The following is a 25,111-nucleotide window of genomic DNA, read 5'->3' as shown; positions in this document are numbered from 1 at the left end:
ATGATACTCGATTAAATATAAGGTTGTAATATATCTACGGATAGGTTATTGAGAGTATAAATACATTATATTAATAAAAAGCACATTTGGAGAAACCAGACCAAAATCAAAACTACTTAATAACCAGTCTTCAACTGTCTTGTATTATACCTATACAAAGGTTATCAGAAAGTGATTACAATTAAAAGGACTGAGTTATTAAAAAAACAACAAGTGTAAACATATCCAAGAAATAGCAGTTTTTAACAGTTGATGTTGACCCTTTATTAAGGAGTTCTTGCACTCTGCCTGAACAGTTCTATCATGAAACAAACACTTCATAACTGGAAAATTATAAGGACTATGCACATGAAACAATGGCAGATATTTTACAGAGTCAACAAGACAAAAAAATAAACACTGGGATACATTTTGCAGTCTACACGACATGATAACTCCCAAAATAAGAAAGAAAGAAATGGTTGGATATAAAAACAAGACAAATGTATACTAGAATAGGTAAAAGAGCAAAGGAACTTTGCTTTTCTTTCGGTTCTTAATCTCGAATATTACTAAATTAACTTAATAAAACTACTGCTGAATATATAGTTTGTCGTCGCTTATCCACATTTCACATTTTAATCGTCTGATACAACGGCCAATTTGAACCAAATATTGGTGGAATGGCTGCCATTACTAAAAATAGAAAAAAAGGCAAAAAAAAAATCATTTAAAATCATCTCTTGAAACTGTTGGGCTAAGTGGAACAAAACTTGTGGATTTATCCACTTTCAGAATTATAACGGATGACCACTACTGCCAACCAAGATGGCCACCGTTACTAAAAATAGAAACAATCATTTAAAAATCTTCTCTGAAACTGCTGGATCAATTGAAAGCAAAAATAATCATTGATGCAAGATCTACAAAATTACAGGTGATCGTTTCAGGCTCTTGAGAAACTGAAAGTAGGGGTGAATTTTTGTCATCACTTTGCGTCCCTCATCCCTACCGTTCGTTAACGTTTAGAAAAATCTCTGAAACCACTGGGCTCAATGTTTCAAAACTTTTGAAATTTTTCAGTAATGCATAGATTTCTTTCGTTAAAATCAAATACGTTGTTACATATACGAGCGAATCGAACATGTTGAGATATATAAACACTATAAGATGGTGACAAGGTAACGTCACCATCTAAAAATGGATAATTAACAATAGGAAATGAAAAATCATCTCTTTTATCATAAATTTTGGTATTAAGCTTCTCGTGTTCATTGTTAGTATTAGCTTTATTTAAAGTCAGTTCAGCAGGATAAATATCTTAAGGGTACATACTGAAGTCGTCATTATTGAGAGCCAATATATCATCCAAATATTTGAAAGTGTTATTAAATTTTTGTATCAGATGTTGTTTCGATGGGTCTTTGCTGATTTTAATCATATATTGTAACTCGTAGCAATACAGAAACAGGTCCGCAATAAGTGGTGCACAGTGAGTCCCCATTGGAATTCCGATAACTTGACGATATACGGAATCTCCATAGCGAACAAAAATGTTATCTAGTAAAAATTCAAGTGCAGTTATCGTATCAAAGCAGGTCCAATTAACATAGTTCTTTTGTTTGTTATTACTAAAAAATGACCTACAAGAGTTTGAACGTATATAATCGCTTTCTGACTTTTAAATGCCCATTTGATTAGGTATGTGATTTTTTCTTAATGAGATTATGAGTCAAAGTGGTATATAGGGTAGAAAAATCTAAACTTTGAACAGATTCAAAATCACCAATATGAGCATGCAATTTAACAAGTACTCCCAACGAATTTTTTTACACTCCAAAAGTAATTAATTCCACTATTTTCAAAGGCCTTATTTGAACAATTTATTACCAGGTTTTTGATTGTACCAAGTGTACTAGTAAGTAGAATTGACAGTTTAGCAGTGGAAAATTGGCTTGAAGACGCAATAAATCTATATCTGTAAGGTGTTTTGTGAAGCTTCGGAAGCCAGAACATAGTAGGAACTTTTATGTTATTCGGTTCTGCTTGTAAAGAGGTAGCTAAACGTTAATGTTTGTTACAGATGTCATTTTCCGAAAATTGAGTCAGTTGGAATGTTGGTGAATTCGTGATTTCCTTTTTGCAGAACATCAATGTAAAATTTACGTCAATCAATAATGATATTATTGGCAGTCTTATCAGCCGGGACAAAAACAAATTCCTTGGCGAGTTCATTTAGCTTATGTTTGATGAAATAGGGCTATTATGGTTGTTGTTAGGAGTAATTTTTGAATGTTTTTTAAAATGTTTAATAAGAATATCAACTCTGTTCATTAGGGAATTAAAAAAAATAATCTAAGGATTTTTTTGTCAGCTTTTCCTCGTTAATTTATCCAAGCCGTACAGTAAGTACGGAGTGAGTCGTGGATGATGATCATGTTACGACACTCACATGACTCATTCCAATTAATAATTGACGGGGACGATATTTAGGTCCTTTTCTAAGGAATGATGTCAACTCTCGGTCATGGACGATGTTAAGGTCTCCTGTTATAACATGGAAACTGGGGCCATAAATGTATTTGTGTATTGTCACTGATATTAACGTCTTTAACACACTTCGCTATAATTAAAAACATATTTCCGGGTAGATTTTATGTAAACATAACAAATAAGAGGGAGCTCAGTATGTATTATTAAAACAACCAGGAATTTGTTCTTTAACGGAATGATCATTAGAATACCGGTAATATTTACAAAATCAAAACCTTTATTGACATATTTGATTTGAATGAAATGTTTTTATGATCTTCAGGGCGATCAATTTTGGAAAACAGTTTAGAATAACAATATGCAATTATAATTTGGACGATTTCATACTTTGGACTGCAATATGGAATTGTGTTGCAATCCTCCAAAATTTGATGTAATTTATTAACAGGTAAAGAACAGAGCTTGGTTAACAGGGTTCATTCCTCCTATTCCCACTTTTTATAAACCTGGTAAGAAAAGTTAAAATTTCATGTGGGAATAGGGGTAAAACTTGTGCAAACAAAGGATTATACTGTATAAACATTGTTAATCAACTTTTAATTGACAAGTGGTTTTTTTGGTAGGTAATAGGTTATTTATTTATGTGTATGAATTTATAACACAAATTCAACAGTAGATTCAATCAAGCATTTTAAGTTAACAGCACTAAAACAAATAAAACATATGGCACACACATTAGAAATTCACTGCATATAAGTCTATTAAAGTTTATTAATTTATTCAACGTGAAGAAGGTGGGAGGCTGCATCAACCAACTGTACTGTTGTGACTTCCTGGCTGCGGTGTCTAACCTTAAGCTCTTTTAATCTGTTGTTGATTTCGACATACTTTCGTTTTTGGGCCACTCTCTTCCCACCGGCTGCATACTGGATCATGGTCAGGGCGTTGAAAGCTTCCTCATGATTCAGTAGTTTTATGAGTTTAAAGATTTTTGGATGTGGGTGCTTAATGGACATGTTTCTTCAGCTTGCTGTGCCATCCCTCTAGATTATGTGTAGTCCTCGGTCCCTATGTTGTGTAATGGTCCCAAAGGTGACTGTTCTGTTCGACCCAGCATGTTGTTACATAGTCTGTAAAGGGCGTGTAGTTGATGTTAGTATCAATCTGATCTATGTCGGTTAGGACATTAAACCACACATCTTCGATCATAGTACGTGCCCACATACCATCTATGTTGATTTCATCAATAGTTTTTGGTAAAACTGGTAGGTTCTTCTTGCGTTTGTTGTACATGCAAATCTTGCAAGATGGGAAAGTTTGTTATAATATTATCTATCATCAATTTATTTGTTCAGATGACAATTTTTTTAAGTTTACAAATTCAATGATTTTTTAATCTTACTTCTATTTATCTGACTTATTCTTTATTTTAAAGTAATTCTTTGAATAAGAAAAAACATATTACAAATAAACAGTGTTTTAAGGAGGAATAGTGATTTTTAAAAGTGGGAATAGGAGGAAGACACCGTTAACAGATAATGTCTGCCCTTGTTTTTTGAAATATATAGTAATTAGGTCCGAAATATTTGTATTGTTTGTACGAAATTTTCTCTGATTGCAATTTATTCTACACCCATGAGAACGGTTTTTACGAACAGTTTAAGATACTATATCCAAAATGTTAAAATAATCGGTTCTTGATATATTACCAATTCCCATGATATTATCATTAAGACACCGATAGGATATATAGACTGTCTGTAACTTTTTAATCCAATGTAATTCAATTATTTTCCGTGATCGTACAAATTTTGAATGAGATTCACCAGGCTGCTTATTTACTTCTTCTACAGGTTAGTCTTTTTATATGCATTTGCTAAAAAAATGATGTTTTTGTTGTAGCCAATTTTGATATCAATTTTTGAATCATGAGAAAAACGTAAATATGAGATGTTTTTATTTTATTTCCTTTAAATGGACTCACAAAGAGCATATTACAATATAGGACATTATTTTAAACAACAACAAAATAAAAACAATCTAGTATACATGCAAAGAAAAAAAAGCATGCAGTTTGAACATGTACGTAGTTTTATTTGTATTTTTAAATTGAAGCTACTAATTCTGGGTGAATAGCAGAGTACATTTGAACCAGCAACTTGAACTACATTGGTGTGTACAGTAAATCTCCAACCCCTATGCATTTCATTGAGACAATAATAGTCTTGATTCATGATAAAGAAGAATTATTCGAGTTCGTTTTCTGGGTAATTATTTTGTTATTTGTTCTGAAACCGGAAAGTGACATTTGTTCCGTTTACAATTTAGTGTATTATGTTGATAATTATCTCCCTTCTCTCATGTCAATCTTCTCCCAATAAATATAAATTATTAAAGTTTTCAGTGATTAACTACTAACGAGGCAGTTCACATCAGTTCACACGTAAGCGAAATTTTGTAAAATGAATTAACCTGATTTGAAGCATTTTTAATACATAGTTTGTGATTATTTCATGGACGACTTAGTTATTTATCAACCTGCCTTTGGCTTTGTGCTGTTGTCCCATTCACGAATTTTGTTCTCGGTTTTACTGTGACGGTCTAACAACCAGTGTTTTGCCATTGTGCTTATTCTTCTAGTACCCCCCTCAACCAGTGGTGACTGGGGACTAGGATTATTGTCACTTAGGTATTCTACCTATCGCCAGTAAAACCCTTGCCAAAGTGGGGCGTTCGTTTGGCTGTGTGGCATGTACAAGTTCGCAGCCAAGTCCGTTCAGAATGGGGATGTTAAATCCGATGCCTCGTGTAAAAAGGGTGCCACGCTTCGCACGTTCAAAACCCTTTAAACAACTCTTTGAGGGGGTCCGTAGGTGGCGTGTTGCAAGGCAAAATTTCTGTCCATATGATATCCAATATACCCTAATTTTCCGGTGGCAGTAAAAATTCCCTCGACCTTTATCCCAAACGGACTCTATTGCAGGACCTACTTAATGTATTTATTGCTTATTTGTTCTCGTCCTAAAAAAAGCATACATGAAATATTTGCCACTTGACGTTAAGCAACCTACAATCAACATGATCAATGAATCAATCTTCTGGTAAACTCTTCGTCAGACAGGTTCTTGTAAAACAACCGGAATGTGTGCTTTGTAATGGACAATTTCAGTAATAAACCAAACTTTTTATGTGTATACAATCAATATATTATTCATAGAATGAATTCATCGTATTTGAGAGCAGAATTAATTATTCAAATATTATACAATGATCTGCGTTCACACCATGCAGCGTTAATTATGATCAATATTGGATGGTCTAGTACAGAGCATATCTTCATATCACATTGTCATTGATGATATTGATATCTTATCGTTCTGGATATCCATGTAATTTTTGTCGCTGGAGGTTGAACAGCCATCGATTATCATGAATAGAAAATGATCATTCTTCTATTTCATAAAAATAGTAATTTTTGAATTTTAAAGTCTTTGGTTTTAACCAACGGGGTCTAACCAAAAAACCTGCAGCCCTCATGCAAGCACACTGCGACGAAACCTGACCGATGACGTTTTTGTACCATTGTGTTAATGGTTTCATTATTACTGAACTGATTTTCAAAAGTTTGTTTCTGAAGGTTAATTTTTACATGAAAAAAATGTAAATAAAATTTATTTACATTTTTGTCATGTTATATTTATCTGCTTCATTTGTTGATCTTAACCGCTCTTTCGTGTTTAGTTTTGGACAAAATAATTAAATATATACGAATGCTAAATTTTATACGATAATAATAAATATACGCCTGTTGTCACCTTAAAAAAAATGTTTATTGATTTCAGGATATATGATTATTTTTAAAGATATGGATGAACTAAAGATACGAATTTTAAAGCACCTACCAGATACGGCAAACGGTATAGCTGTTTCCATAGAGTTAATAGACGATTTACCGTCTTCATATTTATATCTTCAAAAATCATGTTGTGAAAATTTTTATGCTGGGGATTATAGTGAATGTATTGACAAATCCAAACCATTGTTAGATTATCTGTGGGAAAAGTTGAATACTGGGAATTGGAAAGATGTTGATATAACATGGCGAGAAGCATACTATTTGGTATCAACCATGAAAGGGAGTAGCCAAGCTATATTGGCTACTGATAGCAGAGCTGTAGAGCGGAATACTCATAGCATTGCAGATGCTATCAAAACATTTGACATGGGTTTATTGATGGGAGCACCAATCATGAACAATGTTTTAACAAAACTTGTTCAAGATGTACACACTTGTTTAGAGAAAATTGACGTCAGTGATAGAAAAATAGAACTTGCCAACAAATGCATTGATAACGATAAAAGTGTTCAGAATGACGTGGGTCAGTCACTAAATAAAAAATTGAGAACGGATAGTGAAATAGATCAAGAGATAGAAGAGGAAATTAAAATCCAAATTGATAAAAATAAAGAAATAAAACGAATTAATTGTCCATCGCTTGAATATTTTAGTGCTACTTTTAAAGATGAAGGAACTCCAGTTATAATAACAAATGCTATTAATCACTGGCCAGCAATGAGTACAAGGCAATGGTCGTTAGATTATATAAGGTTAAAAGCAGGGTTCCGAACTGTTCCAATTGAAATTGGTTCAAAATATACAGAAGACAATTGGACACAGAAGTTAATGACAATAAATGATTTTATTGACAGATTTATATTGGGTTCTCAGAATCAAACTGGATACCTTGCTCAACATCAACTGTTCGACCAAGTACCAGAACTCCGTAACGACATTTCAATACCAGACTACTGTTGCCTAGGTAACTCAGAAGATGTTGATATCAATGCTTGGTTTGGACCTAAGGGAACGGTGTCACCTTTACATCATGACCCGAAACATAATTTTCTTGTGCAGGTTGTAGGTTCTAAATATATACGAATCTATTCACCAACAGAGAATAGTAAGTTATACCCTCATGATACGTTTTTGCTTGAAAATACAAGTCAAGTCGATGCAGAGAACCCTGATGAAGTAAAGTTTCCATTATTCAATGACGCATTATATTCTGAGGCAATTTTGAGACCAGGTGAAATGTTGTACATACCTCCCAAATACTGGCATTTCATAAAGTCATTATACATAAGTTTTTCCGTAAGCTTTTGGTGGGAATAAAAGTTATTTACTAATTTAATTCATATTGTTTGTTGTGTATGATATATAGGAGGTTAGAAAAATAAATAGAAGAAAAAAATAACAACACCATCAATAATTTTTGTTTCAAATTCTTGAACACAATTCAGCATAACTCTTGACTTTGAATTCCGGCACGATTCATATAATGTCATAGCATACTAAGTTCGAATTCTAGACACTTTTACAACAAAATTGCAAACAATGCAAAAATAGTGCCGTCATCCTCATATGGATCGGAGTTGAGATATACCTGAATCACAAATACATCGATTGCACAAGCACTTGTTTCAAAAAAAATCCTATAAAATAAAATAACTATATTGAGGTATATAGGAAATTTTTTTCTGAGACAAATGCCTGTGATCGATTGGCAAAATTTGATGTTGGGTAAAGCTATTTTGGCACTTAATTTATGCAATATGAAGCCTGGAAGCGATTGTGTTATAAATTCGTTATATTTTTTATTGATATTCGGATAGTTCAATGTTTAACGCAATTTTGTAAATTTTACAGTTTTTGTCCCGCCTTGACGGAGTCAAAAAGCAAGATGCTGTTTCAGGTGGCGGCGTCATAGATATTTGGTATGCAAATGTATTAGCATTGGCACATCTCATTCCCATTGGAGATTGTTTGGCCCGACCCACTAAGTCATGGTCTATTGAATTTGGAACCTTTGCTTAGTTTACATGAATTAGTTTGTGATTAGGTCAGATTATGGGGAACCTTTAGTGGTAAGTCAATGATATTTGATATGCATATGTATTAGCATTGGCACATCTCATTTCCATGGAGATTGTTTGGCCTTGTACCTTCAGTCATGGTTTATTGACTTTGAATATTTTGCATAACTTACATGTTAAAGTAGTGCTATTTTAATTTCAACATTTGCATTTTACTATCAAAATAACAAAAAGGCGAGACATATCTCTGTGTTAACAGTTTGTTTCTTGATATGACTTTGTTGAGGTCTGCAGTTAATTATGCAAGAAGAATATTATTGTATATTAAAGTGTTGTGATTTTTGAAAGGATGATCTTTAGTTTTTGTTATATATAAGATAAAAAGTGACCTTACTTAGATATATACAAAAATAGACCTTTTATGTTTGCATTATTACATTGCCGTTATTGATTATAAGATATGAGAGAGTTACTTAAAAATGTACGTTTTATCTTTTGCAACCTACTACTCAAATATCACACGAGTGCGCATGTTAGATATAAAATTGATATAGAAAAAAATGTTTGTTTGACAACATTCTTCGTTTGTGAGACAAATTTCTGTCAACCAAATAATCCAGGACATGAGGAACCGTGTTGGGGATTTCTGTCAGCCAAACAATCCAGGATATGAGGAACCGTGTTGGGGATTTCTGTCAAACAAACAATCCAGGACATGAGGACCCGTGCTGGGGATTTCTGTCAACCAAACAATCCAGGACATGAGGACCCGTGCTTGGGATTTCTGTCAACCAAACAATCCAGGACATGAGGACCCGTGCTGGGGATTTCTGTCAACCAAACAATCCAGGATATGAGGAACCGTGTTGGGGATTTCTGTCAAACAAACAATCCAGGATATGAGGAACCGTGTTGGGGATTTCTGTCAAACAAACAATCCAGGATATGAGGACCCGTGCTGGAGATTTCTGTCAACCAAACAATCCAGGACATGAGGACCCGTGCTGGGGATTTCTGTCAACCAAACAATCCAGGACATGAGGACCCGTGCTGGGGATTTCTGTCAACCAAACAATCCAGGATATGAGGAACCGTGTTGGGGATTTCTGTCAAACAAACAATCCAGGACATGAGGACCCGTGCTTGGGATTTCTGTCAACCAAACAATCCAGGACATGAGGAACCGTGTTGGGGATTTCTGTCAACCAAACAATCCAGGACATGAGGACCCGTGCTGGGGATTTCTGTCAACCAAACAATCCAGGATATGAGGAACCGTTCTGGGGATTTCTGTCAAACAAACAATCCAGGACATGAGGAACCGTGTTGGGGACTTCTGTCAAACAAACTATCCAGGACATGAGGAACCGTGTTGGGGATTTCTGTCAAACAAACAATCCAGGACATGAGGACCCGTGCTGGGGATTTCTGTCAACCAAACAATCCAGGACATGAAGAACCGTGCTGGGGATTTCTGTCAACCAAACAATCCAGGACATGAGGAACCGTTCTGGGGATTTCTGTCAACCAAACAATCCAGGACATGAGGACCCGTGCTGGGGATTTCTGTCAACCAAACAATCCAGGATATGAGGAACCGTGTTGGGGATTTCTGTAAAACAAACAATCCTGGACATGAGGAACCGTGTTGGGGATTTCTGTCAAACAAACAATCCAGGACATGAGGAACCGTGTTGGGGATTTCTGTCAACCAAACAATCCAGGACATGAGGACCCGTGCTGGGGATTTCTGTCAACCAAACAATCCAGGACATGAGGAACCGTGCTGGGGATTTCTGTCAACCAAACAATCCAGGACATGAGGAACCGTTCTGGTGATTTCTGTCAACCAAACAATCCATGACATGAGGAACCGTGCTGGGGATTTCTGTCAACTAAAATTTACCAAATCTTTTGCACCGGTTTATCGATTTTTTTCGAACCTGCGAAATTTATTTCGCGAAAGCGAGACATAGCGATCCTAGATTTCGTTGTCGGCGGCGTCAACATTTAGGTTCAGTCTGTTATTAAAGTTTTTTTTTTAAATCAAAAACTTGCATGGAACTTTATCAAATTTGAAAAGAAGCTTGTTTATGACCAAAAGACAGTATTCAGTAATTTTGAAAATATTTAATTTTTGTTTTACCATATTATACTGATAAATGGACTTGTGTTTTTTACAGTTAACAAGTAGATACAGTCTGGGGTTAAAGTTTGTTACACATCATTTACTTTGTTAAACCTTCATAGAGCTTTATGAAACTTTGGCAGAAGCTTTTTAATGATTTTAAAAGAGATAATGTCTGAAGCAAACCTTTGAAAATATATATTTTTAGTATTTTTCTGATAGATGGACTTAGTTTTTTTACAGTTTACATTTACAGTCTGTGATTAAATTTTTTTCACATGATATATTTGTAAACCTACATTTGATTGTTCTGAAACTTGGACAGAAGCTAATTCTCAAGACCAAGAAATAGCATCTAAAGAAAATGTTTTATTTTTTTTTTAAATTCTCTATTTTACTGATAAATGGACTCATTTTTGTCTCGCCTTGACGGAGTCAAAAAGCGATACATAGGTATGCTGTTTCCGGCGTCGGCGTCGGCGACGGCGGCGGCGGCGTCAACAATGTATTAGATTGTGATTAGGTCCAGTTCATGGTGAACCACTAGCGGTAGGTCAGTGATATTTGGTCTGCAGTTGTATTAGCATTGGCACATCTCATTATTATGGAGATTATTTGGCCCTACCCCCTCAGTCAAGGTCTATTGACTTTGAAACTTTGCTTAGTTTACATGTATTAGTTTGTGATTTGGTCAGTTTATGGGGAACCACTAGTGGTAGGTCAAAGATATTTGGTATGCAGTTGTATAATCATTGGCATATCTCATTTCCATGGAGATTATTTGGCCCCGCCCCCTCATTCATGGTCTATTGACTTTGAAACTTTTGCTTAGTTTTCATGTATTTGTTTGTGATTAGGTCAGTTTAAGGGGAACTGTTAGTGGTAGGTCAATGAAAATTGGTATGCAGTTGTATAAGCATTAGCACATCTCATTTCTATGGAGAATATTTGGTCCTTACCCCTCACTCATGGTCTATTGACTTTGAAACTTTTACTTAGTTTACATGTATTAGTTTGTGATTAGGTCAGTTTAAGATGAACCTCTACTGTAAGTCAATGGTATATGGTATGCAAATGTATTGACATTTGCAAGTTTCATTTTCATGGAGATTATATAACCCCACCTCCTAATTATGGTTCATTGACTTTGAAACTTTTACATAGTTTACAAGTTAATGTTTGTGTTTAGATTTGTTTAAAGGGAACGACTTATGAAAAGTCAATTGTATTTGGTTTGCTGTTGTATAAGCATTGGCACATCTCATTTCCATGGAGATTGTTTAGCCCTGTACCTTTAGTCATGGTTCATTGAATTTTAATATTTGCATAACTTACATGTTAAAGTATTGCTATTTTAATTTCAACATTTGCATTATCAAAATAACAAATAGGCGAGACATATCTCTGTGTTTACAGTTTATTTAAGTCAACATTACACTTTTACACTGACAGCAGCAATCGCAGGCGAGACACAGGGTTCCGTGGAACCCCTTTCGAATTTTTAACAGTAATAGGCAACAAGTGACCTCAACTATACCCCGGATGTTAGAGATTCCGATATCTTTTTCTCCATTTTGGATTGCTTTTAGTTGTGTGTTATAGATTCTACATGTCCATTATCGTCCGTTTGGTAGTTTGATAGTTTTGAAATGTTCATGTTAAAGACACACTTTGCGAACACAAATAAGGCATTGCGTGATTACCCCAGTCGACTATTTTTTTCTTCATGCGATTCCAACTGTTTTCACTTTCATTTTTTCCATCAGAGACCTATTATAATGTATGTTATGTCTCTGGTTCCTATTGCTACTTCTTCAGTTTGTACATATAAAAAAGCTAAAATATAACACTTTGGAATTTACAAAAATATTGAAATATTAGTAAATTGATAAGAATAGCTACAGATTGCTTAAACAAGCAAAAATCGCTTGGACTGCAATGGGTATCAGCAATCATACCACATGTTCGATTCTTTATTTACCAAGGACTTTTCATGTTGGGGTGTGTCTGAGAAGGAGGTATAACACTTGTAAACGTATATATATATATATAAATATATACAAGTCTAAATTGAAAACAACGTTCAAACCTATGATTGCGTTGGATAAAAAACCGCAATTTTTGTACGTGTACATGCAAAACAAATTTCTTGTTAGAGGGGTCTAAACACAGCACAAACAACATTTTCCAAAAGACCAAAATAGTGAAAAAGTATATTTTAACAAAACGCATTTGACTAACAGATAGAAAAACAAATGTTCTTAAACCCTGCTGACTGCCATTGGCGATTGCCAAATAAACGGATCACCAGGCGTAATAAATGGATCTTAACTATGAATTTAATACCAAACAGAAAACAATAAACTAAGGTAACATAAGGTGCAAAGACTTTTGTACACCATATATTTATATGTGTGTGTAGTTCATTCATGTCAATCTTGTTTTTATTTTCCATGTTTTCTTTGTATGTATACTTCAATGTCATATTGTAATATGCTATTTTTGAGCCCATTTAATGAAAATAAAAAAAAAAACTTCTTCTCTTCTTCTTCTTCTTTAGGTTTTACTAATTATTTTAAAGCTCCAATCAAATTCTATTTAACAAATATTGACAGTGAATCTATGACCAAGCAATTCAAATTCAAAATAGTATGATGAAAGAAAATTAAAAGAAACTACTTTCATTTTACGACCATATCCACACACTCGATGAAAAACCTACTGGTGATGATGACAGCTCAAATTAACTTTTTGTAAACTTAAGACATGTGAGCATTCGCTCGCTATAAAATATTGGACAAAACCGATTTTGCTTACCATGCAACTTGACTGATATAGAAAATCAACATTATTACTGTATAGCTTCTTTTCCATTTAATAATACCACCAGGAGCGGATCCAGGGTTCCAACCCAGGATAAAGGGGGGGGGGGGGGTGTTCAACCATATGTCCCCATTCAAAAGCATTGATCGTAAAAAAAATGGGGGGGGGGGGGGGTCCAACCACCGGACCCGCCTCCCCCGATCATACATTCATAAGAGATATTATTTAGAAAGTAAAAACTGGTAACACAAATTATCAGCTAGCCTACAACCTTTATCAAATTGTAACTTTTTTCGCAGCAATTCGTATTTTATTTCATAAACCCCTGCTTCTTTTTTATATGAATGTCTATGCATATTTTTTAAATGATTGTAATACTATATACTTAAATGCAATCGCGCTCCATTGAAGATATCAAGTACCACGGATGATCGACTTTGTCTAGTCACATTGAATGTGTTGTAATATGTGTTTTTTTACGTTTAATTTTTTTTAATGTTTCTGCCATAATCATATTATTGTAAACGTAGTTGAAGACCTTTACCTTGCATAGTTCTGTTATTTTTAGAAATTTGTTTGATCGATTGATACACACAATGGCAGTGCTAGAAATGTAAGTAAGATTATAGTTTTTGAAATCTCGTTCATGTACATCAAATTTTGAAATGTCTTATATTATGAATAATACTTACAAGTTCACATTTTCGCTGTTGATTACAGCATGTACAGATGGTGGCAAAAAGTCATTTTCTTGCAACGTGCGTTTCTGTTACAACTACAAAATTAACGTTTAATTCTACTTCTACCAAATATAGTGACCGGCTTCAACAAATTGAAGATTATATCATGATAAGATACTTGTTAAAGAAGGCAGAGAGCACTATTAAAGCAATAATATCATTTTTTAGTTTGTGAAATTACACTTTTATTGTCTCTTCTTTCGTGCACGTATTCCTTTTTACCATCTTCCCGCGTTAAAATAATAATGCAATAACTAACGAGGTACCTCTTATAGTATCACTGATATTGAGACTCGATATGAACATTTATTAAAGTCCAAAAATATATATAGCACTAAAACACGAATGTAATACTTTTGTCCGTTATAGGCTGAGAAACACATGATATTGGCGTAGTATCTTAAAGGGGCATTAGCTACGAGATATGAAAACAAAATTAAAAATATAATTTTTTTTGTTCAATCATTAATGAAAGTGAAATAATGATAATTCACTTTTAGAAGCCAGTTTGGTTCAATTTTGTCAAAATAAGGTAAGAAATATCGCTGGTGAATTATTCACTTGTAAGTGAATAGTTCGACCTCATTGAATTCGTATTCATGTGACCTTCAATTTAAGCCCTCGGCTAGAGATGGGTTACGCATGAATTAGGGCGTGTTCGGTTATTAAAAGGAAAAGAATGTCAACATAGAAAGTGAAACAAGGGTAAACCATTTAATTGACTGATTCGATCCACACCCAACTCATTCTTATACAGGTAAAAACGATGATTAACATATATTTTTAACCGATAATATGAAATCAAACAGACCTAGAAAAATCCCATTTCACAAGTTCGCTATCTATCGATTAATATCTATATTTATGTTTATATCGGGTTATATTACCGTCGGCAGTCTTCGGAGGTCACCTCAATGATAAATTAGATGGCATCTAGACTGAAATACACACGCAATGTTGATACATGTTATCGAGCCCATGTATTGTAAGTTGTTTATTTTAGACTTTTTATTATTTGGATATACGTTTTAGTATGCTATAAATCAAATATGAGAATTTGAGTCAAATCGGTGAGCATGAATTTGACAGCTAATGCCCCTTTAATTAAAATTATCAGTCCCATCTTTTGTGAGAAAAAAATAATATTCTTATTATTCAATTTTTCATTAATGGAAAAAAAAAGGGTTTTTGTTACAAATCAATGTGTATTGTTTTGTGTGTATAAACGTCATGCTGCCCATCAGGGTCTCTTAATTGAAACAGTAAATATTCTTATTTTTATTCTTATCTTATTCTTATTTTAAATTAAAATTGATAAATTAATAAATAAAAAATCCGGATATTATCCATGCAATATAAGGACTCTGTTTTAACAACGTAGATTTTTCAGTTTACGGATGTGATTAGTTTTACATACATTCGTAATAAATGTATAAAATGTAATTATATTGGAAACAAAATATACTGCAAAAAAAAAACAACTTTAGAAATGTTTTTTAAAAATATTCTCTCCAGTTATCAAACCCAGTGATGTGATCTACTGAATGTAATTGACGGGTTTTGCCTTGGTTTATTTTCTATCTTATAAATTATATCAATTGTTATTTTTTTTCTTTCGTTAGATCTTCCTTGACTTAAACCGGTATTCAGCAATTCCGAGAGCGAGTGCATGGTCTGACAGACCAAATGCAGCGATTTTGCTCAGACGGATGAACTATTGCCATCAATTGCCGTCCGCTGATCGTCGTAAACTTTTCGAAATGTTCTCTTCCGAATAATGACCAAACTCCGAAAAAAAATTTCCGTATTCAAAACTTCGCCCGATATCTCGACCAATATTGACACCTTAACTAGGAGTAAATCAAGCAAAATGTTAAATGATAATATTTTATGAATATCCATTTAGATATTGAGCCGAAAATTCTAGTATTTAGTTGCATGATATTTAGTGATAGATATTATTTTATTCCAGTTGAAAATGTTTTGTTTTTTTTGTCATCACTCCTTTTACATATTGAGCATCGGTTTTGGTGATAAAAGTGTAGTAGTAAGCAATCCTGAACAGGTGCTGTAATGGATAAAATGAAAATTATTCCTATCTTGAATTTACTAAGAGCATAAAAATAATGAGTTCTATGTAACCAATTAATGCTATAAAAGTGGACGTAACATAATGTTGCTTCCATAAGACGTCAATAAAAAATCTTTGTTTCTTAGTGATCAAATATGATTGTAGCACTCCTGATGTGATATACGTAAGCTAGGCTTATGGCCTGGTAGCTGTGAATGGAAGCAGCTGTGAGCTGAAATATCAGGTACTGATTTTTATTTATACTATCTGTAGTTAGATCAGTTTATTTTTTAAGATTAAAACTAAAACATTGTAATTGTAAACATACGGAATATTGTCAGCGGAGATTTGCTCAGATCAGTGATAGCGGCCTACAATAACATATATTAGCGACGGAAGACTTCCTTTTTTAATCCCCTCTGTTGACGGAATAAGCATATTCATGTATGAACGGCGGTTCAAACAGAATTATTGTGGTGCTATTTAAGGCAAAAAGTGATTTTTTGGTAAAAAGAAAGCTATTACGCTCCGGGAAATGATAAATTTGGCTAATTTAGATATCCATTGTTTTGATGAAATGATTCACACATGCGCAGTTTATGTAAAATAGTAAAATTCATGTATATATCATCCGGAACACATTATTCTTGGGGATATGGGCTCATATTCCTTGTTATTATTTTATATCTCCTTACCCGTCAGGCGAAGGGGACATAGGGCACTGGCAGGGAATATGAGCTCACATCCCCTATAAATCCCGAATAACAATTATAATATACTGGAGTGTCATGATTTAACATTATTTACCATTCTTAACCTCTTTTTTGTTCACAGGGTATATGGGTTCATATACTCTGTCAAGGTAATCAAATTGCGAATAGCCGGGATATTTCACTCCTGACCAGTATAATATAATTATTTCATGATATAGACCTCATAAGCAAGGTTATTTAAAATTAATCATGTCGTCCTCAATATGTACGAAACATTTACCACTCGACGGTAAACTAATATTGTCAATCACATAATTAATCATGCCACATTCAGTCAGGGAGGATCATGCCGATCACACTGACGCTTCAGTTGTAAACATCATATTAAATTACTTCTCCTGATTTATTCAATTCAATTCAATATTGTATTGCCATTAAAACGCCATGATTATAATAAAGTTTGCGACACACAATAAAACTAAGATAATAACATAAAATAACACTAACATGTATACAACTAGTTGAACATATAATTAAGTCAATATAAAAAACGCTAGTCTTCCGTCCTCAGCTTCAATGACTATTTTATGAAGGAAACTTGTTTAAACTAGACTGTGAGATGCGGGATTAAGTAAGTATTAATTTTAGTTGATTTGTTTCGTCTATATTGTCCAGAGGTCAAGTTAAATTTTACAGTTTCCAAATCATTTAAATAGTTCTCTCGATAGCTATAAGATTTTACATTCAGAGAAAGGTTTCGAGGGCGGTAGGTTGTGGTTTCAATCCCTGGCTGGTTCAAACAAGAAAGTGAAAGACGGTTAATCACCTGTTCAATTCAGCGGATGTCTTTATTCACACCAAGAAATTCACATGTATTTAATGGAAAGATAATATTTTTAACAGTGATTAGATATCTAGTTTACAGAGACACACAGAACCCCAAATGAGATATAAGTAAATAACAGTCTTGAGTGGGGACAGTGTGATTCCCAAAACTTATGGACCTTGCTTACTTCTAGAAATGGATTTCTGGTATTTTAAAGCAAATACTTGGATACGGCCTGTATCTATAAAATTATAATTGTAATGACCTGCCCCTTTTATAGAGGTACGAAGATTGTCATAGTCAATAAAAATAATAATTAACAACCTCACTGTTTCAATACAGTAGCTAATACATTGCTTTATAACTTGTCAAAATGCTGAACTTAGTTAAGAACCACACTGATTCCATGCAGGAGCAGAGTAAAGAAATACATTGATTCCATGCAGGAACAGAGTAAAAAATTACATTGATTTCATGCAGGGGCAGAGTAAAGAACCACATTGATTCCATGCATGAGCAGAGTAAAGAATCACATTGATTTCATGCAGGAGAAAAGTAAAGAAACACATTGATTTTATGCAGTAGCAAAGTAAAGAACCACATTGGTTTCATGCAGGAGCAAAGTAAAGAACCACATTTATTTCATGCAGGAGCAAATACAAATATTGTCAAAATACTCGGAACTATTTCATTGGAATCACGCTTGTTGACTGGCTTTGTTTGGTGGAATGGAATGATGTTCTGAATGGCTACTCATTGTATCTTTGCAATTTAAATTGTCCCTGGACATCTGTAAATTTACCGATCGCGTCCTTTTCTCTGTGTCTGTACCAAGTAAGGATTATGTCAGTTGTTTTCCATTCGTGCCGTTGGTTGATAAAGTCTAACGTTTGATTTTGTCAATTTTTAAGGACTTCCCCTTTTTGAATTTACCTTGGAGTTCCATATTTGTGTTAATTATTTTCCACTATCCATACAGTTTGATTGAGTTTGATTCGAATGACGGGCGATGCATAGTAGGAGTCACTTATCATGTCGACGTACCGGTCTTCATGTGATTCCATCAGATTTGTTAAAATCTTGATTTGTTTATTGAAAATGGATTTACGAGTTTTGAACAGTTGTACTAACGTTGACTCTTACTCAAATGAAGTAGAATGTCAATAAAATATTCAAATAGCCATGAAGATAAAACATTGTAAAATACAGATGAATGATTTCACTTCCAGATATATTGACGATTACCGTTAACTCAACAATCCTTATTTCAATGATTACTCACAGCATAAATCCCAGTGAACCTGAAATAAAAAAAAAAACTACAAAGAATAGAAGAACCACTTCATATCTAGATTTTTTTTCTATAAATCTATATTGTTAGATTACTAGAAATAAAGACAAATGTGAAGATTTTAGTTTTTCTAGTTTTGAATAATAATATAACATCTCCTCCAGTCTATACTCGATATAATACAGCATATTCTAATTACACATACAGTGATGGCGTATGTATACTCGTGATAATTAGGAAGAGTTACTGACATTACTTAAAATATTTTAAGATCACCATAACAAACCGATTATTCATCGTTACAGCGTCCCACTGTCTCAACGTATACAGTAGAGATCTGTTTATTTGTTAAGATACCATATATTTAATATAGTATATCTAACAAGTTCTTGGCCGTAACACTTGCTGATTGATATGACCTTGAAGTAACAAGACGAGTGATGCATGCATAGTCAAAGGTGCTTACCCTGTCGATGCATTTTGCATCACTTCGTTTGAATATCAACGCATTTTAGACAGTTTTCACTTCCAAATGTGTCTGTAACTGGAGTTTTGATATAAGAACTGACTGTAATGTTCAAGCAGGTTTCGCCATCAATCATTTGCATTAGGAATCTTGACAGGTTATCATCGCTAGATTTGGTGCATATACGCTATGAAAGTATTTTTGCAGCTTAGAAATTCTATGGACCGAATTTTGACACGATCTAGTCAACAAATACAAAATTAAGAAGATGTGGGATGATTGCAAGTGAGACAACACTTCAACAGAGACCAAAATGACATAGAAATTAACAATTATAGGTCACCGTACGGTCTTCATCAATGACAAGCACCATACCTTATAGTCAGCTATAAAAGGCCACGAAATGACAAATGTAAAACAATTCAAACAAGAAAACTAACGCCCTCATCTATGTACAAAACTATGAACGAAAACAAATATGATGTACAGCAATAAACGACAATCTCTGAATTACAGGCTCCTAACTTGGGAAAAACACATACTTAATGTGGCGGGGTTAAACGTGTTTGAAGTCGTCAACCCTCCCCTAATCTGGGACAATGGTACAACAGCACAACTCAAGAACAAACTGTACAAAACAATAAACGAATAACAAATATGAGAAACAGCAATAAACGACAACCACTAAATAACAGGTTCCTGACTTAGGACAGGCACATATAGAATGTGGCGGGGTTAAACATGTTTGTTTAACATCTAATACAAAAATCATGTATCTAAGACTAAAATATCAATCAGTACACGTCCAACATCTAATGGATTTAGTGTAAAGACGTCGTTAATAGTCAGGGAAAAACATGACCTTGTGCAATGTCAAAATACAGGAGTGTAGAAACGTGAAAGTGCATATGTATATAACAATAATATTAGTTCGGTTTTAATTTACTGATAACAAAATCAATATTTATACTAATAAAAACCATATTCAAAGATCTAATTACAGTGTTGAATTGGTAACCTCGTAAAATAAGTTTATTTAATGGATCGATCAGTTAACACGGATCGTATCTACATTTGGGCTCGGTAAACAACATCTCCGTAAAAATAAGAATGTGCTATCTATCCCCTTTGAAACAAGTTTTCTACAACTTCCAAACCAAATCTTTGTATCTATGGACGAATTTAGTAAAGGTTTTAAGTAATCTGTGGTAACGAAATCCCTGACTTAATAATTTAATGGTAATACATAGATTACCTTCATTGAAATCCAAAACGTTACTACAGACACAGGCATAGCGAACCGAACGAGTTGTGATATATAAACACCGTAAGATGGTGCAAAAGGAACATCACCATCCAAAAACGATAACAATAGTGAAAGAATAGTTCCTTTGAATTGTGCCTGATTATGTCTTCTTTGACACTGAAATCTTTGATTGTATGCAATTCCCCCATTATGCGTACAAAAACGAGAGACAACCGACTTCTACGTTTATTGTTTAAGATGTACATTATCTCAATCCAGCCTCGCTTAGGTTGTTATTTGTTTGACCAATTTTATGCTTTTAAATCTATTCTAATAAAGTACACAATGGTTAATTTTGCTGTCCATTATTGCTTCTAATAGTAGGAAAATTACCTAATGATTTCTTACAGGTCTTTACAGATTGTTTGTAAAAAGATAAGTTTCATTGATACTTAAAATTGAGAATGGAAATGGGGAATGTGTCAAAGAGACAACAACCCGACCATAGAACAGACAACAGCAGAAGGTCACCAACAGGTCTTCAATGCAGCGAGAAATTCCCGCACCCGGAGGCGTCCTTCAGCTGGCCCCTAAACAAATATATATACTAGTTCAGTGATAATGAACGCCATACTAAACTCCAAATTGTACACAAGAAACTAAAATTAAAAAACCATACAAGACTAACAAAGGCTAGAGGCTCCTGACTTGGGACAGGCGCAAAAATGCGGCGGGGTTAAACATGTTTATGAGATCTCAACCCTCCCCCTATACCTCTAGCCAATGTAGAAAAGTAAACGCATAACAATACGCACATTAAAATTCAGTTCAAGAGAAGTCCGAGTTTGATGTCAGAAGATGTAACCAAAGAAAATAAACAAAATGACAATAATACACAAATAACAACAGACTACTAGCAGTTAACTGACATGCCAGCTCCAGACTTCAATTAAACTGATTGAAAGATTATGTCTTCATCATATGAATATCAGGCACAATCCTTCCCGTTAGGGGTTTAGTATCATACCATCATAACATATATGAGAAGAACATAACCCGTGTCATGCCAACAACTGGTTTTTAAATAAATGTGTAAATACTTGTATACTTTTGTGACCCCTTAACGACAATCGAGCCATATATGGTCAATATGGGAGTAGTGACAACATTCAACAAAACCCATTTTGAAGGAAGATTACTAGTCCACTTTAAATAATCTATTGGGAAAAGTTAAGGGCTTGGGAATATGCCCATAGTAAAACAGCAAGACGGGTTAAGGTTAATATATTATATATTTTCTCTAAGTAAAACCAGACTGGAAAGGACTAGAAAAAGGGGGAAAATCACTTATTTTCAGTCATTGAAATGTACCGTATGGTATCTATTTACACATCTATATACGTACATGTATTAATTGAAAAGCATAAATGAATTTATCTGTCAAGTAAAACATATACTAGTATTCCAAATATACTGTATACAAACACAATATAAGGTACAACCCAAATACAAACAAGCCCCGATGTTATTTTGACCATCTAGTAAATTGTACGATGGGTGCAAATGCGTAGCAGTATATTGTTACCCTTTAAAAGCACAAAAAAAAACACGATGGTTATTGTGAATGTTTATATCAATAAAATCTGTATATCAGTCTTCTCTGTTCGGATTCATTTTCCCTTACTTACCTATGTTTCTATCACATTATGGTTTTTTTAATTTGTTTTATCGTGCATAGTTCTGTTGGTTCCAGTTTTCAAATTCTTTTGTTATAATTTAGCTGTTTTATGGTAATAGCAAGTTCTATTAACCAGTATAAGTTTATATTTGACCTTCTTTACGATAATGGTATTTGTTCAAGGTTTCGTTTGACTACAAGGTAAATGCTTTGTTTATTTTTATTGATTGTTATCTGTGCCTCAAAGATTATATATTTGACTTTGCATATTTTTGATATGTAGGCTTTTAACAACTTGATAGTGGCCGACGCCAGGATTACCTATACGCATATTGAAAATTACGTACTAATGTTCAGGTAAGTCTTTTTTTGGACTAGCCCTGACTGGATTGTCTAGCTGTTTGGCTTTACTATTTCTTATTTGTCTGATGCTAATCTGGAATATTTTATGGCTGTCAATTATATTATAATCGATAGAAAATATTTTGCAATAATCACCTATGTTCAGGTAATTCAATTTTTTAATTTGGACTTGCTCAGACTGTTTTGTCTGGCTTTTTGCTTAAATATCATTCTATCTCTGATGCTTATGAATACACATGTATGGCTCTTAATTATATTATACTCGATAAAAAACATTTTGCAATAATCACCCATTGTTTAGAATATAGGATTTCAATGAATATCGAAGTATTCAGTTCCTGATATTGAATTACAATAACAGCGGAACAGTCCCCTAATCTTTATTCTCTACATACATCACTTTAATACTGATATTGTTTTGTTTCATTGAAACAAATTACTTTAGCCTGAATAAATAAGTCAGTTTTAGAAAATACCAGATATGTTTGATTTTCTCAGGTGAATATATTTATTTCGGTTATTGCGTCAAATGTTTACTGCGATAAAATTCATATTCTCATAGGTAAGATTACGACAGTTGTCGATTTGATTTCATGTATGCAAGGTTTCAGTTGTTGAAGAATGTTGTTAATGTATCTCTTCTGGACTGTTTTCATCCGTTTCGACCATCTATTGTCGGTCTTAATTTTCATTCATATTTACCTATATAATATACATACACCTGAACTTTATTTGAAATGGCATCGGTATATAACCTTCCAACATAAATGAAAAATCTCTTTATTAAAGTTGCTAGTTAAAACAATATAGAGAAGAGCTGCCTTTTTTCTTGAAAGTAATGCTGCTGGGCAAGTTAAGATATATAACAAAGGCGACGATTTCAGTTTTCCTGTTGTCAACTTTCTATTATTGAGAAATAGCATACACTCTTCCCAATCTGATGTCGTTTACGTTTCTCTGTTTATAAGATATGTCAGAACTTGTTTTTTTATGGCAAGTTTACTAACACAAGTATGCTCTTAATTCAAACTAATCAAACAAAGCTATGATAAAAAACGACCTATCATTTAAAAATCTACGGTCGCCATAATTAATTTGTTGATAGTTGCACAAATGATCTTTTATCTTGTCACGGATCTCATATGTCAACCACTATGTTAATCTAACATTTACCAGTTTTTTAAGATCTCGTAAATGTAACGGATGATGCTTACCCTGTCAAAGCACCTTGTTCTACTTCAATTCAATATTGTCATTCGCAACTTTGTCTGCGGTATACTTGTACTTGTGAGACTTGTACTGAACATCAGTATTCCTGTATATTTAGTACAGCAGCATGCTACTACTAAGGGGTGTTTTAGGACTTTTACAACGCATAAGGGTCTCGTAAGGTCGAAGGTGACCCGAAACGAAAACTTTTTGTTTAAATGTTTGCAGTGACAAAGTTGAGAATTTGATTTCAGAAATTTAAGACTATCTGCGTCATACTGAATTACGATTTCTTATTTGGTTTCTCCTTTACCTATGGTCGTTTTCTTTTTTTGAGACCCTCACATACTATTAGATTGTTTGCATGATTCCTATGGTCAGAGCATCACAAAATTTATTTATGGTAAAAATATCATGGATAGCAATGTAATTTAGTGAATAGAACATATTTCTGATCGTCTACCACAGGAGAGATTTGTTAAAAAAAATAAAGATGCGTTCAATTTATGAATTTATTAAATAATTCAAATTATGCACAGACCTTATTTTATTCAACAATAGTTAGCAATTGTGGACTAACGTTATGCTCAATTCATTTGTTTTCATTCACACACGAAAATGCTGAGAAAAAAAATCTTATTTTGAAATGAATGCAGACAAATTTATACGTTCAGCGTCTTGACGAATATATACCGATACAGTGTAAGTTTCTCCTTCTGTTATTTTTAGCACATGAATTTACACCAGAAAAACTTTTCCGAACTAACATATCGTACTTATATTATCTTTTTTTATTTGTAAAAGTTTATATTTGTATACGTCTCTAAGAAAATGTAATTAGTTCATTTTAGAAACTAGAATGTTGTGCACATGAATACTTCAACAGTTTTTACCTTGTAATCGTTTTATGTTACCTTGTCATCATTTGACGCGAAACACGTACATTTGCATGTTATTTAATCTGTACATGCTACAATACCAGATTTAGCCCATTTAACGAGTATGACATCACTAAGTTGATTGTTAAAGGGTTTAATAAGTTCCATATACTTAGAAATAATATTAACTGCAAATAAAAAGTCGAGTTACATGTATATCAGTAGTTTATGACACTTTTCTGTTGTATTTTTTATATTAAGAATATTGTACTGCATGTGTACATGTAATGCTTAACCTTGACATGTTTATTATCTCCCTCGAAATTCTATCTG

General features: G+C 33.6%; 2 protein-coding genes and 1 long non-coding RNA gene across 3 annotated transcripts in view; 2 read left to right on the top strand and 1 right to left on the bottom strand.

The window, feature by feature from the left end:
• Window positions 1–4,829: 4,829 nt before the first annotated feature.
• On the top strand, window positions 4,830–7,664 carry LOC127702348 (bifunctional peptidase and arginyl-hydroxylase JMJD5-like). The gene is made up of 2 exons (XM_052206488.1): window positions 4,830–4,915; window positions 6,315–7,664. Exon 2 carries the CDS (start codon window positions 6,320–6,322, stop codon window positions 7,643–7,645), a length of 1,326 nt encoding a protein of 441 aa, XP_052062448.1. The 5' UTR covers window positions 4,830–4,915; window positions 6,315–6,319; the 3' UTR covers window positions 7,646–7,664.
• Window positions 7,665–16,022: 8,358 nt separating this feature from the next.
• LOC127703235 (uncharacterized) lies at window positions 16,023–24,884 on the bottom strand. The gene is made up of 3 exons (XR_007982835.1): window positions 24,794–24,884; window positions 18,930–18,948; window positions 16,023–16,105 (listed from the first exon to the last, which is right to left on the bottom strand). It is a non-coding gene; the product is annotated as an uncharacterized LOC127703235 (long non-coding RNA).
• LOC127703212 (electrogenic sodium bicarbonate cotransporter 1-like) overlaps window positions 16,274–25,111 on the top strand; it is a 43,402-nt gene continuing 34,564 nt past the window's right edge. The window contains exons 1-2 of the mRNA XM_052207738.1: window positions 16,274–16,352; window positions 22,612–22,685. The gene's annotated coding sequence lies outside the window, so the exon portion shown is untranslated. The remainder of the gene's footprint in view (window positions 16,353–22,611; window positions 22,686–25,111) is intronic.

Source organism: Mytilus californianus, unplaced genomic scaffold, assembly GCF_021869535.1.
Source record: "Mytilus californianus isolate M0D057914Y unplaced genomic scaffold, xbMytCali1.0.p SCAF_5, whole genome shotgun sequence".
Lineage (NCBI taxonomy): Eukaryota > Metazoa > Mollusca > Bivalvia > Mytilida > Mytilidae > Mytilus > Mytilus californianus.
This window is presented reverse-complemented; position numbering and strand designations above follow the sequence as displayed.